Raw genomic sequence first — 15,597 nt, 5'->3', positions numbered from 1 at the left:
GCATTAAGAGAGTCTCAAAGCATACAGGACTGGACATGACAATCTTACTATGTGCTGACCTGGTCAAAAACACACCCAGAGTACTGTGTTCAATTCTTGGTGCTATATTTTTAGAAAGGATTTTTATAAGCCAGAGGGCATCCAGAAGAAAGCAACTGCAATAGTAAAGGGCCTTAAGTTCATACATGAGGAAATTGAGGGTATTTAACCTATATAGATGAGAATACTCATGCAAGGTTTGGTGGGGGAGAGGAGGAAGGAAGCAATATTTGAATGGCTATCTCACTGAAAAGAAATTAAAGTTGTTCCCCTTAGCTCTAAAAGGCAAACTAGTAACAATGAAAGGGATGTTGGGAAGAAATAAAGTTAAGTCTGACATAAGAAAATGTTTCCTAACACTTAAAACTATCTAAAAGTATAACAGGCTGTCTTCGGAGGTAGTGAGATCCACATGACTGGAGATCCTCAAGCAAAGACTGGATGATCACTTGTTCAGGATGTCATAGGGGATTTTTGTCTAGGTTGGGATGAGACTAGATGGTCTCTGGGGACCCTTTTAACTCCAAAACTCTGGATTCTACGACAATCTCTGCCCATCCCCTCACCTTGAGCAGAGCATATAGATGGATAGATGAATAGATAGAATAGATCATAGAGATAGATGGACAGATAGATGAATAGATGGATGGATGGATGGATGAATGGATGGATAGTATAGATCAGGACATCTTAAACTTTTTCCACTTGTGACCTCTTCAGCACTTCTTAAACTGTGGGTCATGATCCATGGAGGCAGCTAATAGAGACAGATGGATAAATACATTGATATTCTATAACTATATGTCTATAGAAATATCTATAAATATAGATATATCTCTCTATCTAGTCAAGCATTTTGGAGTTCCAAGCTTCTACTACCAGTCCTGTCATCCCTAGAAACTCTAAGAGAAACTGCCTTAGTATATCATGTCATCCATGGCCCTGGTTTTCCTACCAAGACTCTGGGACTGTTACTTGTGAAAATGTGACAGGAAATTCCTCCTCTCTTCTCCCCTATAGTTTATAGCACTGACTGATTAATTGCTGAATAGAGATCCTCTGTGAGGATGGGCGAAATGATTCTTTGACTTGTCAGGTGGTCAGGCTCCTGTGTCAGAGAATTTTTAAAAATTACAGATTCAAATGGAGAAGGAATTAAAAATGCTTCAAGTCCGTGACTTCAGGCTCAGTAGGTAATGAGGTGCTTCCATCCCTCCCTCTTGCTCACCCTCCCCTCTGTAGGGCCGTAAGGTTGATGGGAGTGTTCCAGAAAAACTCTTCCTCCACCATTTCTTTTGCCAGCTATGTGTGCCTCAGACTGTGGTTTCTTTCAGGGCTGCCTGATTCAGCACATGCCCCATAATTCTTTGTGGAGCTTAAACTATGCAGATCAGAGGGAAGTGTACATTTCCCCAGTACAGATTACTATTCTACTCTCCCTCCACTTTTCAATAGTTGTGTAGAGGACTTTGCAAGTAGCAAACTGGATTCAGTCAGAAGTCCTGGCTTCTAATCCCAGCTCTTCCACTTAATGCCTACCTGTTGAGTAAATTACTTCTTCTCTTGAGGGAACATTTTCCACTAGGCAAGGTTGAATTAGATGATGCCATCCAGAAAAAATCTATAATCCTATAATTCCTATGTGGGATGTTGGCTCAGAGGACTTGGTTTCAAATCCTAACCCTGCTACTAAATACCTATGTGAACCATAGGATAGGCACTTAACCTTTGTGCCTCAGTTTCCTGATCTGAAAAATGAAGGAACCTCTAATGTCCCTTCCAACCTTAAGTCTACGAGAAATGAACCTATTCTGAGATGTAATGGAAAGACTATTGGGTCTGACATCCAAGAATATGGGTTCAAATCTCTACTCTGACTCTTACTACCTGTGTGACCTTATACATGCCACTTCTCTTTGTGCCCTAATTTCCTCATCCATAAAAAAAGGATGCTGGACTCCATGGCCTGCTGGGGATCTTTCAGCTCTAAGTCCACGGTGACTTCTTGACCATCATTTTTGTAAGCACCCTAAAAGGTTTCCATTGTGACTGGATGTGACTTTTATTGAAAGGATGTCCCTTCAGAATGGTGTATGCTGGAGCAGGTGCTGAGGTTTAATTAAGTCTCTTTGTTATAAGGAAGGATTCAATCTGTGGAGGAGACATAAATTATGAGGAAGAGTTGTGATAAAAGAAACAAAGGGCATCAACAAAACATTTTCGAAGAGAAAAAAAAGAATCAGAAAGAATTGACATCTCTCCAATCCCACTTCCCCCATGACTGATCTCTTCCTTTTCTCATGGCTCATCTCCTACTACTTGCTTCCACTCTTCTGGAGCATTTAATAACCAAAATCCTGATTTAAAATGTATGAGGATGTGATGTAGAATGTGAATTGTTTCTTGGGCACCCCAAAGCTGGCACCCTCCCCAGCTTGAAGGTTTTTAAATACATGCCTAGCTCAACTCCCTTAACCTCCAATTGAAGCAAAACACTACGCCTCCCCTCAGAATCTCCCATCTTGGAGCTTGGGCTGGCAGTGAAGAGGGAGGAGACACGATAGCTGCCAACAGTTCTGGATGGTTTGGTATCTGATGAAGATCCTAGAGTCACAGTGGGCCTCAGTGTTCTCCCCTGAAAGGTGAGGGGGCTGGATGAGGTGACATCTAGCCAACCAATCAATCAATTAAACATCTACTAAGTGCCTACTATGTGCCAGATACTGTCTTAAGTACTGGAGTTACAAAGACAAATATGAAACAGTACCTGCCCTCAGGAAGCTTACATTCCAAGGTTTCTTCTAGCATTAATCTATAATATATGTGTGTATATGTATGCATATGTCTCTATATATTTTCCTCAGCATATAGATGTGTTATACATATGTATGTATGTATGTATATATACACATAGAGACACATGCATATACATAGGTATATATATGTGTATATGTGTGTATGTGTTCTTAACCAGCAGTCTATATATATTTTTATATATCCCAATAATTAGTTCCCTTTGCTTTGTATTTTGATCTATACATTTAAAAACATGATTCTGAGAAGAATCCCACAGGCTTCCTTTGACTGTCAGAGGGGCCCAGATCACAAAAAACAAAAGCAAAAAGTTTAAAATCCCTATGCTATGACTGAAAGCTAAAAGAAACATCACAGGGCACTAAGGCCAGCCTCCCATTAAAAAAATAAGTTTTATTAATAATTTTAATTTTGACATCATAACAGTTTCTAGAAATACCCTCTCTCCCCTCCATCCCAGTATTGCACCCTTGTAATAATTGGGGAGGGGTAGAGAAGGGAGGGTCAATCAAATCTGCCCAATGTGGGGACCTTTTTTTGTTAATACATACATTCTGCTTAGTAGTTCCCAACTTTTCTGAGGAGAAGAATCAATCCTGTGTTGTTGTTTTTTGTAGAGAAAGAAACTGAGGCCTAGGGAGAATAATAGAATTAGAACAAGATGGGACTCCAGAGATCATTTATTTAAAACTTCCCTCAGTTTACAAATGAGGACACTGAGGCTTAGGTTGGTGACACAATCCACCCAAGGTCACTCATGGAGTATGTGGAAGAAGCTTGATTCAGACTCCAGTTTTGTGACTCCCAAATCCATGAAACCTTCTCCCCCATGCGATGGGCAAATGGTTTTCCCAAGGTCACAATAGTTAGTCAGGAACAGAACTAGGGCTGGACCCTGTGGCCAGGGTGCTCTGCCCACTGGGCTACATCACCTCTAACTCATTTCAATGGCTGACACTTACAAGGATGGGGGTAGTTGCTAAGATAGAAGAGGAGGGATGGGAACTCCACAGTGATTGGACCCAAGCGGTTGCCTCCAGTCATCCCTACTGAGCTGGTATTTTCCAATCTGTCATTTTTAAATGGCAAAATCAGACTCCTTCAACACCCTGCTGCAGCAGTAAGAGATGCACAGCCCTTAAAAAATCAAGGAGGGGACCACTAAATCAAGTGGGGGTTCGTTTGCATATATGAATATGCAAACCCAGGCTTGTGTCTTATTTAAATACTAGGCAGGGAGCCAAGGTAACTTGAGGCTATCTCTAGGTCTAGGGCAAAATCCAAGTGATATGGACAGGGCATGATCACACAGGATAGCAGGATACTGGGAAACTAAAAGAGCCTGGAAGGGTGGGGTGGGAAGGGGGAGGGAATAATTTGAAGGATGGAAAATGAAAGACAGGCTTCCCAAGACTGTGTAAGTGTGTGTGTGTGTGTGTGTGTGTGTGTGTGTGTGTGTGTGTATCACTATGCCCCACCACTTGCCTATGCCATAAACCATCCCTTTTCCTTCATCAATATCAACCCAAACATCTATTATTTGTAATGTCCCCATGCTAGGAGATGAGGGGGATACAAGAATAAGAACAGTAAATAATAGTAATCACAGATAACATTTATATGGCACTTGAAGGTTTCTGAAGACATATATTACCAATTTTGATCTTCACAACAGCTCTGGGAGGGAGAAAGATGCTGCTAAAATCCTCCACTTTACAGATAAGGAAATTAAGGCTCAGAGAGATTTATTGATTTTTCCAGGCTACATAACTAGTGAATATCAGAGGTATGACTTGAACTCGGGTCTTCCTGTCTATAACCACATCTATATTCACTATCGTAGAGCTGCCAAACTTGTAGCCCTCCCCGACCAGACTAAAATGTAATTGAATAGTGCTTAACAAAATAAAGAAAAATATGATATAGATGCTATTAATTTTCTAAGATAGTATGTAGCCTGTTTCTAATTGAGTTTGACACCACTGTACTATTTAATATAGTTTAATTCAATAAATATTTATTAAATACCTACTATGTGCCAGTCACTGTGCTAACTAGCTAGCATTTCTTTAGCATATCCTTTAAGATATGCAAAGGATTCTCTATATATTATCTCATTCAATTCTCACAACAACTGCCCTGCCCACCTCATCCCCTGCCTCCTTGGCAGCCACAGATAGAAAGTCCTGGAAAAGAAAGTTCTCCCAACTGAAGTCCTTGGCACTGTCAAATGAGCCACCGTAAGAAACTAATATGGATTTCTCCTCAAGTGAAACTGGCAAAGATTGAACCTAAGGAACACTGGACTTCTGCATCTCCCTTGCAGCTGAAACTTCTTCTTTTCACCTTAGAATATGAGCTCCCTGACAGCAAGAATTATTCTGTTGGGGGGTTTTCTATTTGTATCTGCAGGGCTTGGCATACAGTAGGCACTCAATAAATGCTTGTTGGTATTGTAATTATACCTGGCACTATACCAGATACTGCAGATATGAAGACAAAAAATGAAATTGTCCCTGCCCTTAAGAAATTTGGATTTTATCCAGAAAGTATTTCTTCCCCCAACCCTGACTTAACTCAGACCTGCATTTATTGGTTCCATTAACAGACTTCAAGCTTGAGTGTTCTGTGGGCAAATTACTCATGAAGTCTGCACCAAGTTCCGTTGATATTCCTCATTGCCATCTCCCAGGTCTTCACTTTCCTCCCCTGCTTTCTTCTCTCCCCTCCCGGTGATCTTCACAGTCTCCTTCCCCCATCAGCCCTCCAGTGAACACTGGAGTTTGTACAGGGGTCAGTGACATCAAGTCTTCATTGATCTTCTGTATTATCCTACAAGGGGAGATGAAAAGCAGCAAAGAGAATAAACCTAATGTCCCTTAGAAATGAGAGCTCATGAAAGATGTGAGAGAAATCCTTCCAGCTAAAAAGCCAAACCACACAGCTCCGCTCACAAGAGAACATTCTATTCCCCATATGGCAGGGGGGGAAATTTATAGCCATATCTCTCCAAGGGGCCATTTGAAGCCCAGTAAATGGCCTTGTTCAATTTAATTGGAATTCTCTTCCTGATTGTATTTTTGTAACCTATTAGGTCTGGCTGCCTCTCAATCTTGGGATTCGGTTAAAATTAAATTTTGAAGTGTAAGTGAGAGGTTGCCTTTTTTTCCCCCCATTCTTGATTAAATAATGATTTGAAACAAAAACAATAAATAACCACACAGGCTTTCCCCGAGGGCTGAGAGAGACTCCCTGTGAAAATTGAGGGAACTGGAGTTCATAGCGGGTATTTAATTACTTATTAAAGAACACTCTGTGTTAACACCAGAACATTAAGGACAGAAGAGATGAGGCAGACGCTGAAAGAGAAAAAAAAATCTAACATGAGATAGAGTGCTTAATGGGTGTGGAAATGGGGTGACATGGGAATTCAGCTCAATAAATATTTATTGAGCACCTCATTCTTGCCAAGCCCTGAGAGAAATGTCAAAGGTATAATGACATCATTGAGATAGTCCCTGCCCTTGAGAAGCTTACATTCTACTGGGTTATGGGTGAGGAAAAAGCATATTTTCAAATAAGTTAATGAGAAATATATATATATATTATAACTGTAAAACATATAACATAGACATAATATACATGTAGCATACATTTTGCAAAACATAGGTTATAACACGGTATAAATACAGATTATAACAGTATACGTAGTAACATCTGTATATATAGATCATAACATAGTATATAACATGCATACACTATAACTTCAGAACATACATATTATGACCTTATATATAATATACATATAATACATATGCATTTCTAATACAAAACATATGAATTATAATATAGTATAAATATACACATTATAACTGCAAAACATGTACTATGACATCATCTATATATAGTATGTATATAGCATGTATGCATTATAACTGCAAAACATACATAGAACATAGTATACACATGCATAATGTATATATAACATAGATACATTATAAGTGTAAAATGTACATATAACACTATACCTGTACACATGATGAGTGCAAGACATACACATGATATAGCACTGGTACACACATGCATAATATGCACATACATGAGATACATACAACCTACATGCATACAACCTAGATCATTTCGAGGGGCAGGGCTAGTGATTAGACGCTGGGCAGGGCTTCTCCAGGGAGGCCGGTCATATTTGAGGTGAACCTTGGATGCATGGAGGGATTCTAGAGGTGTGGTGGTTTAGGAGGGGGAGCCTTATAGGGAACAGCCCCACCTGGGCAGATCCAGACCAGTGGTGAGTAGAATGTTGTCTGTGGGGAGTATATAAGCATCTCCCCTGCAGGGCCATTGTGAGGATTAACTGGGATAAAACAGGTGGAGTACTTTGTAAAACTTAACATGCTTTTTGGAGTAGTGATGATGTTTCTGCTAGGAAGCAGTGGCAATTAGATTCTTTATTTAGACAGGAAAGGTTTGCAAAAGCTTCCCAGCATCCTGGTTACGCCTTCAAATCCCTTAACTCCTTAGGTACCTTCTTTAGTCAGAGCCAAGGAGGAAAAAATATAGTTAAGTAGGGGATGAGATATTTCTAAGGTGTCTGTCTCTAGATATTCACTTATATTTAAGAGTTTTGATTTGGTAAAAGTGTCTAGTCCTAAAAGACAACACTTCCAGAATTTAGAAAATCACACGTAATGGCATTAGTTCACTTTGTCACAATTCAGGCCTCATAGCAGGGCCCATTTCATTTCAAATAGGCTTTATAGCAGGAAAATGCAAGCAGTGCCAAAGTGGTGAGCACTTCCTTGGGAGATAAGGATTTTGTTCTTAGAGATCCTTAAGCAAAGTGTCCTGGAGAAGACTCTTGTTCAGGAAAGTTGGACTTGGTGGCTCCCCAGATTTTGTTTGTGTACAAGACTTGGTTTACTTGTCCCCAGAGGGTGTAAGTCGGATCATTGGGTGAGTGTTGCAAAGAGACAGATTTAGGTTTATTGTAAGTAATAGTTTTCTAACTAGAGATGTCCCAATGGAGAATGGACTGCCTTGGAAGGTAAATAGACAAATAGATGGATGATAGATCGATAGATCGATAGATAGATAGATAGATAGATAGATAGATAGATAGATAGATAGATAGAGATGATATATGATAGATAAATGGATAGATGGATGAATAGAGATTATATGTATGTAAATACATACATGAAAAGAGATATGATAGGTAGGTAGATGAATATTATGCATATGATGGATAGATGGATGGATAATAGAAAGATAGATGACAGAGAGAATGGATAGATAGTTACATGATAGATGGATGAATAGAGAGATGATGGATAGATAGGTAAATAGGTAAGTGTATCTAGATAGATGGATAGAGAAATTATGTATATATACATATAAAGAGAGATGGTAGGTAGATAGATGAATATTAGAGAGATGAAGGACAGGTAGATAAACAGATGGCTATGTAGATATAGATAGAGCATTTATTAAACACTTACTATTTGCCAGGCATTGGACTAAGCTAAAGTATGCTCTAAACAAGGGTTGAGTGACCTGTTGGGGTTTTTGGAGAACAGATTCTTGTTCGAGTCAAAATGGACCAGATGACCTATGGGATTACTCCTAACTCAAAGATTCTATAATTCTTTTTTATTTTTCTTTTAGTGAGGCAATCAGGGTTAAGTGACTTGCCCAGGGTCACACAGCTAGTAAGTATCAAGCACCTGAGGTCAGATTTGAACTCAGGTCCTCCCGAGTCTAGGTCTGATGCTCTATCCACTGCACCACCTAGCTGCCCCCATTCTTTCATTCTTTAAGCGGACATGGAGTTTTTGTTTTCTTTACGGTCACATCCTAAGTCTGTCCACCGGCAGTGGAAACATTCCTAGGTCCTCATTGTTATGTTCATTCTCACTAGTTATCAGAATCATAAACTCTTAGGACTAGAAAGGACATTGGAGACCCCATTAAATCGAGGAAGGCACTGAGAGTCAGAGAGAGTCATAGGTCACACAGCTAATGTGTGGAAGAGCTAGGACCATCATAACCAGTCTCCTGACTCTTGGGCCTTTCCATCTTATAATGTAGCCTTCTTTATAATAAAGATAAAGCATGAGAGAGAGGAACATCATGGAGTCACTGTCCCTGGGCATCTTTAAGAAAAGAATGGAAAACTCCAGACTCTAGACAAGTTAATCATTGTGATTTAGAGGCACCTGGGTGGCAAAGTGGATAGAGTGCTAGGCCTGGAGTCAGGAAGACCAGAGTTCAAGTCTGGCATCATAAACTTCCTATCTATAGGATCCTGGGAAAGTCACTTCACTTTTGTCTGCCTCAGTTTCCTAAACTGTAAAATGGGGATAATAACAGCACCTACCTTGCAGAGTTATTGTGAAGATCAGTGAAATCAATAACATTTCTGAAGTACTTAGGACAGTGCATGGCACAAAGTGGCCAGTATATACAAGCTTATTCCCTTCCCTGTTAACTTAGGTAAGTCACTACTGTTTAAGCCTCAATTTCTTCATTTTTAAAAGGAGGGTGCCTGTCTAGTTCATCCCTGAGATTCCTTCCAGATCTTATGACTGTTCAATTGACAAGTCAGTATTGTTACTTTTTACACTAATAATAATTTATTATTAAATAAAGGATCTGATTATTAATATCCCTTCATATACTGTTTTAAGAATTATAAAGTGTTTTCCTTACAATAATCCTGTGAAATATTATTATTGTATAGAATTATCTAAGTATTACTACCATATAGAATCATAGGAGGTTATTTCTATTTTCCATGTGGGAAGTGATGAGGGCCTAAACTGGGGAAGGGGAAAAAGGGTGTGGCTATAGAAGAAAGTCCTGTTCTGATGTCCTGTGAGGTCCCTTTGGGCCCAGATTCTATGAGGACTCTCTTTGGAGCCAGGAGATCTGGGTAGTGTGGCACTGTGGAGAGAGCATTGGACTTGGTATCACAAAGTCTCGAGTTCAAATCTTGTCTCAGATATCCTGTGAGTCTCACAAAGTCACTTAACCAATCATTATCATCAAAGTCACCTAACTGACTCCCTCATCTGTCCAATGGAGATAACTAGGCTCTACATATTTAAAACTAGAAGGGACCTCAGAAGCCAGTGAATCCATCCCCCTTGTTTTGCAGATGAGGAAATTGAACCCCAGATTCATAAAGTGACTTGGCCAATGTCACACAGGCAATAAGTATCTAAGGTGGGATAGGAACCCAGGTTATAGAAAGAGAATTTTGGAGCTAGAAGGGGCTTTCTTAGAAACCAATTAGTCTAACCCCCTTCATTTTTTAAATGAGAAAATGGAGCCTCTTCAGAGGGAGATGAAAGAATGCCTGCCTTCAAGCAGCTTAAATTCTACTGAGTTGAGACATATGCATCTGAGTACATACAGCATGTATGCAAAATAAATACAAGGTAATTTGGATGAAGAGACACTAACAACTGGGGGGGAGGGATAGGACAGAATTGGATCTGGGCTCTGAGATATCACCTATTCACCAATCTACATTTATTTAAGACTTGGATCTCCCCACTCTCAAAAGGATTTGCAGCAACAGTTTATAGGTTAAGGGAAACAGACACAATGGATAATTCCAGGTACCAGAACACTGGGAGAAGGTAAAGGAGAAGGGGAAATGGGAGGGCCAGGAATCCTGGTTCTAACTTTACTGGAGACTTGGCAGGAAGGACAGAGCAACAGTCTCTGAGTGGGGATAACTAGGAACCATCTTTGATTCATACTGGTCTTAGGACCTTGGACAGGGCATTTAACTTCTTGGTGTCCTCAAACAAGGTTATAAATTGTACAATGTCTAATAATCTGCAGTGATAGGAGATCCCATCTCCTCTCTCCCAAAAAGGGTGAGACAAATGATTTGGGTCATGTTGTTTTGTTTGGGCAGCTAGGTGGCATGGTGGATAGAGCACCAGATCTGGAGTCAGAAAGACTCATTTTTCTGAATTCAAAGCTGACTTCAGATGCTTACTAGCTGTGTGACCCTGGGCAAGTCACTTTACCTTACTTGTCTCAGTTTTCGCATCTATGAGTTGGAAAAGAAAATGACAAACCACCGCAGTATCTTTGCCAAGAAAATCCCAAATGGGACCACAAAGAGTCAAACATGACTGAATAATAGCAGTAAAAATCTATATATTTTTATCCACCATTTAGTTTCCCTGTAGCATATTTCATTCTAGTAAGTCACATTGGGGGGTGAACATGGAGGGGAAACAGAGTGCATGTTCCTCCATATTATCTATCTTGTTTTTAGCCATGTTGAGGAAATAGGGCAAGAGGCACCTCTGCATTCCCTGTAGTACATAGAAGTTGTCACACACCCATGGTCACCCGCTAGATACAAGGTACAAGAGTGGAAGGGTGGTTTATCCCTTACAAAGTACGTTGATGAACTACAGAGCATCAGAGGAGAGTGAGCAGGATGGTAAATGAATGAGTTTATGAAGACCTGTTGAAGGAATTGGGGATGTCCAGACTGAAGAAGAAGAGAATTACCTCTAAATAACTTGGACTGTTTTGTAGAACAGGATTAGATTTGTCTTGCTTTGCTCCAGCAAACAGAATTAGGAATCAGTGGGTAGAAGTCACAAGGAAGTAAATTTAAACTTAATGGAAGTGAGAGCTTCCAAATAGAGCCTTCCAAAAGTATTTTGAACTTCCATGGGAGATACTTTGTTCCCCTTCCTTTGACATTCAGGCTGAGGTAGAATGATAATGTGCCCTGGATATTGGAGAATGGCTTCTCATTTCCCAGATGAGGTTTGATGACTGTTGAGGTCCCTCTCTAGCTCTGAGATTTGGGGCATAATTCTGGGACATCTATGTGGAATATGTAGAATTTAGTGTATCCGGGAAAAGTGATGTTCCCAGCAGTAAACTGAGGAATGATCTGTCCCATGGGTTGTCCCAGAGGATCCAGCAGATAGGACCCACAGGTTGGGCTCACTGATCCTTCCCAATGTTAGCAACTACTCCCAAGACAACCTCCTCCTCCCTTCTCCAAGATCCTGGATGAATTAGTTTCCTACTCCACTGCCAATGCCCACGGTTCTCCTAGGAGGTCTTCTCAGAGCTTCAGAGCAAGAAGGGACCTCAGCAGCCATCTATTCCAAACAAATACCCCCAAAAGAATCCCCTTTACAACATCATTGGCAGCTGGGGGTGCAATGGATAGAATGCTGGACCTGGAGCCAGGAAGACATGAGTTCAAATCCAGTCTCAGACATGTATTAACTAGCGACCCTGGGTGAGTTGCTTACTCTCCATTTGCCTCAGTTTCCTCATTTGTAAAATGGGGCTAACAATATCACCTACCTCCCAGGGCTGTTGTATGGATCAAATAAGATAATATTTTTAAAGCATTTATCATAGTGCCTGGCACATAGTAGGTAATATATAAATGCTAACTATCATCATCATCATCATCATTATTATCATTATTGTGGTTGTAAAATCAGACTTCAGAGCCAGGAGAGAATGGGAAGTTGATTGAGAATAGAATGTTAGATTTGAAATATGCCAGTTACTTCCCTAGAAAACCTTATCTGAGCAGTTTTGTTGGTGTTCTTTTCTAGAGAGGCAAGAGCAGCCTGGTCACAGGTCAGTTAGAAGCTGCCCTTCCTTGGTGTGCAGAAGTGGGCAATGAGGGCAGAGTAGTTTTTCCATAGGACAGTGGTGGATGTATTTCCCATTTGGGCTTTAAGATCATCTCACCTCCATGGGAAGAATAAGGGCAAGTGCATCCAGATACCAATTAGTGTGAATAATTAATCCTGTGAAGTAGTCACATTATTTGAACTCACATTGTATGTTTCCATTGACCTGGAACCAATGACAATGTTTAACATAATTATAACTTTAAATATTATGAATTCAAATACATGTGACCACTTCACAAGATTCATTATTTGCACAAACTATGATCTGGATGTTTTCCCCACACCCTAAATTCCAGTCTCTTTCCCCTTCTCCCCCTCCAGAGTCAACTTAAGTCATTGACCACTAGCAGAATGAACTTGGAATCAGGCAACCTATCAGAAAGGCTATCTCATCCCTATGAATGCTTGGTGACATTGACTAGCCTTATGCATGGGCAGTCACTGTCACTTCTATCTCTGTGGTTGGGACATCCTCCCTGTGGCTGGTCTCTTCTGATCAAGAAGGGACTTGACAAAATCTGTTTTTGTCTGAAGTATCCAGATAAATCAGGCAAAACCAGGCATTGACTGTCGGTGGAACCCACTTGCTCTTTGATCAATAAAGACCTGACAGAAAGAAACCAAACTGGGCTTCCAAGTTTTAGAATGCAGCAGAGCTTCTAAGAGGCAGTGGTAGAAGGAGTTCCTCATGGAGAGCTCCCATTGACTGTGACAACACAGATTCAAGTGTTATTGTTTTTTTTTTTTAATCCACAAAAATTTGAACTATGTCTTTGAGATATAAAAGGTGAAAAGTATGGCATCCCTCTTTCTGGATTCCCCTAGTCATCCCCTAATAAAACTCTGCCAATCTTTCTAATCCAGTCCAACTATTGGCCAACCATTCAAGTCATACCAGTGTTCTTCCCCTCCAATAATTAAAGAAATAGGTCTACTCTTTCAGGTGTTTTTTTTATTTCTACATATATATGTGTGTAACCCCACATACACATACATATATGTATATATTTAGTCTGTGTATCCATGAGCCAGCCTAAACATTAATGGTGATTTAATGAGATTGGTACCTTGAGGTTCCCAATGAGAAATCAAAGAGAATTGACTATCTTCAGTGGCAAACAACCAAGCTTAAAAAATAATTAGAATTTTAAAAGAAACTGGAAATAAAAAAAAGCAAAGCAGAGAGTAAGGATTTGAAGAGAGGGTTTATGTTTTTTCTTGTAATTTGAGACTCTAATGATGGACTGATGTTCCCCGCTCTTCCCTTTTTCTTACACCTTACCTACTAAAGGAGGAAATCTTGATTGGTAAGTGGATGCTATCCGCTAAGACCTTAGGGATTGTATTAGAGACCACTCCAGAGCTTTAGCTACCTTCTCCAGGGGGAAAAACACACACACACACAGAAATCTCTGTATAGACCTTTTTTTTTTATTTTTTTTCAGCTGAGGATTTCACTTTCTTTTTTTTTTCTGTTCTTTTTATTTTGTTTTTCTTTTTCCCCTTAGTTGAAAGGTGCTAAATATATTGGTTTGCAAATTTTCCTTTTATACTTAATGTCTTTTTTTAAATTTTTTCCCCTTTATTTCTTTTTCTTTTAGTGTGATGTTTGTTCCATGTTCTATTCAGGAAATGCTTTTTCTTTAGAAAAAAAAAGTCAAATTCATTGAGAATTTGGTTCAACTTTAAAGTTTTGGGTTTATCTTTTTTCCCAAAAGAAAATATTTTAAGTCCACATATCCCTGTTATTTTCATTTTTTTTCTTCCCCAATCCCCACTCACTCACCCCCATCGTTTTTGTTAGTTTGTTTGTTTAGATTGCCTTGAGGGATGCTGCACTCCCTCTCTATTTAGTTTCCTTCCTTTTGTTTGAGTTAATTTATTAGAAAAAACAATCCTTCTTTTTTTCTTTTGTTCAGTCTGGATCGCATGCTACTGATCTGTGCATGATATCTCCAAACTTCCAGTTTCCATATCAGGGGGAAAACAAGTGTCTCCTTTCTGTGGTTTTCTTTCAGGGATATGTTCTTTTTGTCTGGGCTTCTCTTCTCTCTTTCTTTCCTTTTGTTACAGTGCATCATGAAGGTAACATTTCTTGGTTTAATTAGACACAGCCCAGGTGCCCAAGTGCTCAGCCGTGCCCAACGGGTCTTTTTACTTTCAGATTTCTCAGTCGGGGTCTTCCGTTGACCTCTTTACCAAAACAGTCAGCCCTCTTGGCAATATCGCGGCTCCCCGAGGAGGGTCCCAGGAATATGACTCAGGAAACGACACTTCCTCCCCACCCTCCGCAAGGACCAGCTCCTCCAGCCCCCAGGATGGCCAGGACAAAGGGAGCCCCGGCCGGCCAGGCTGCGGTCGGAGCGGCTTGGTTGCCGGCAAGCCCAAAATACTGCTCACCAGTGATAACAGCTCCGATTCGGGGAATTCGTTCACCACTTGTTCTTCCCAGACTAAGGGACCCAGTCTAGACACCCTCTCTTCTGAGCCCCAGGCCACGGACTCAAGGTCAGTGCCACCAGCAGAACCACGAGCCCTGAAGGAATCGAGAGCATTCAAGCAATAGGGGAGGGAGTTTCTTACTAAACCCAACCCTGGGCAAATGTGCCCCTGGTTCTCATCCCTAGTTTTAGCACAGTACCCAGGGGACACAGGATTATTATTGACTTGGAGTAAGAAAGATTGTAAAACATGGTCTGGTTTAAGTCTATTTTATTTTATTTCCTTTTTTTAAATTTGGAAGCAAAATTTCAAACTTTGTCAGGAAACCGTCAAAACTATAATGCTACATTGCCACTTTCTCAGTGGATGAGGGAGGGACTGGAGGGAGGGAATTCAGAAGTCAAAATTCTTTAAAAATGAAAGTTAAAAATAAACGGATAATAATTTTTTAAATTAAACTACAATGGTGCACTCATAGGTTGTGGAGAGAAGGAGGGGGCTTTATAACAAAGAATGCACATAGATCACAGGAAGTTAGAGGTAGAGGAGAACAGAGAATGTTAGAACTGGAACTAGGATTTGAAAG

At 40.2% G+C, this 15,597-nt stretch overlaps 1 protein-coding gene across 1 annotated transcript in view; it reads left to right on the top strand.

The window, feature by feature from the left end:
- The window catches only part of LOC138156187 (serine/arginine repetitive matrix protein 4-like), a 224,486-nt gene extending 209,351 nt beyond the window's left edge, over positions 1-15,135 (top strand). Inside the window, exon 9 of the mRNA XM_069081396.1 lies at positions 14,734-15,135. Coding sequence (XP_068937497.1) covers positions 14,734-15,135 — 402 coding nt within the window. The remainder of the gene's footprint in view (positions 1-14,733) is intronic.
- The last annotated feature ends 462 nt before the right edge of the window (positions 15,136-15,597 follow it).

Source organism: Petaurus breviceps, unplaced genomic scaffold (genome assembly GCF_028583685.1).
Source record: "Petaurus breviceps papuanus isolate PSGF00001 unplaced genomic scaffold, PetGlider_PUasm1.0 99, whole genome shotgun sequence".
Classification (NCBI taxonomy): Eukaryota; Metazoa; Chordata; class Mammalia; order Diprotodontia; family Petauridae; genus Petaurus; species Petaurus breviceps.
This window is presented reverse-complemented; position numbering and strand designations above follow the sequence as displayed.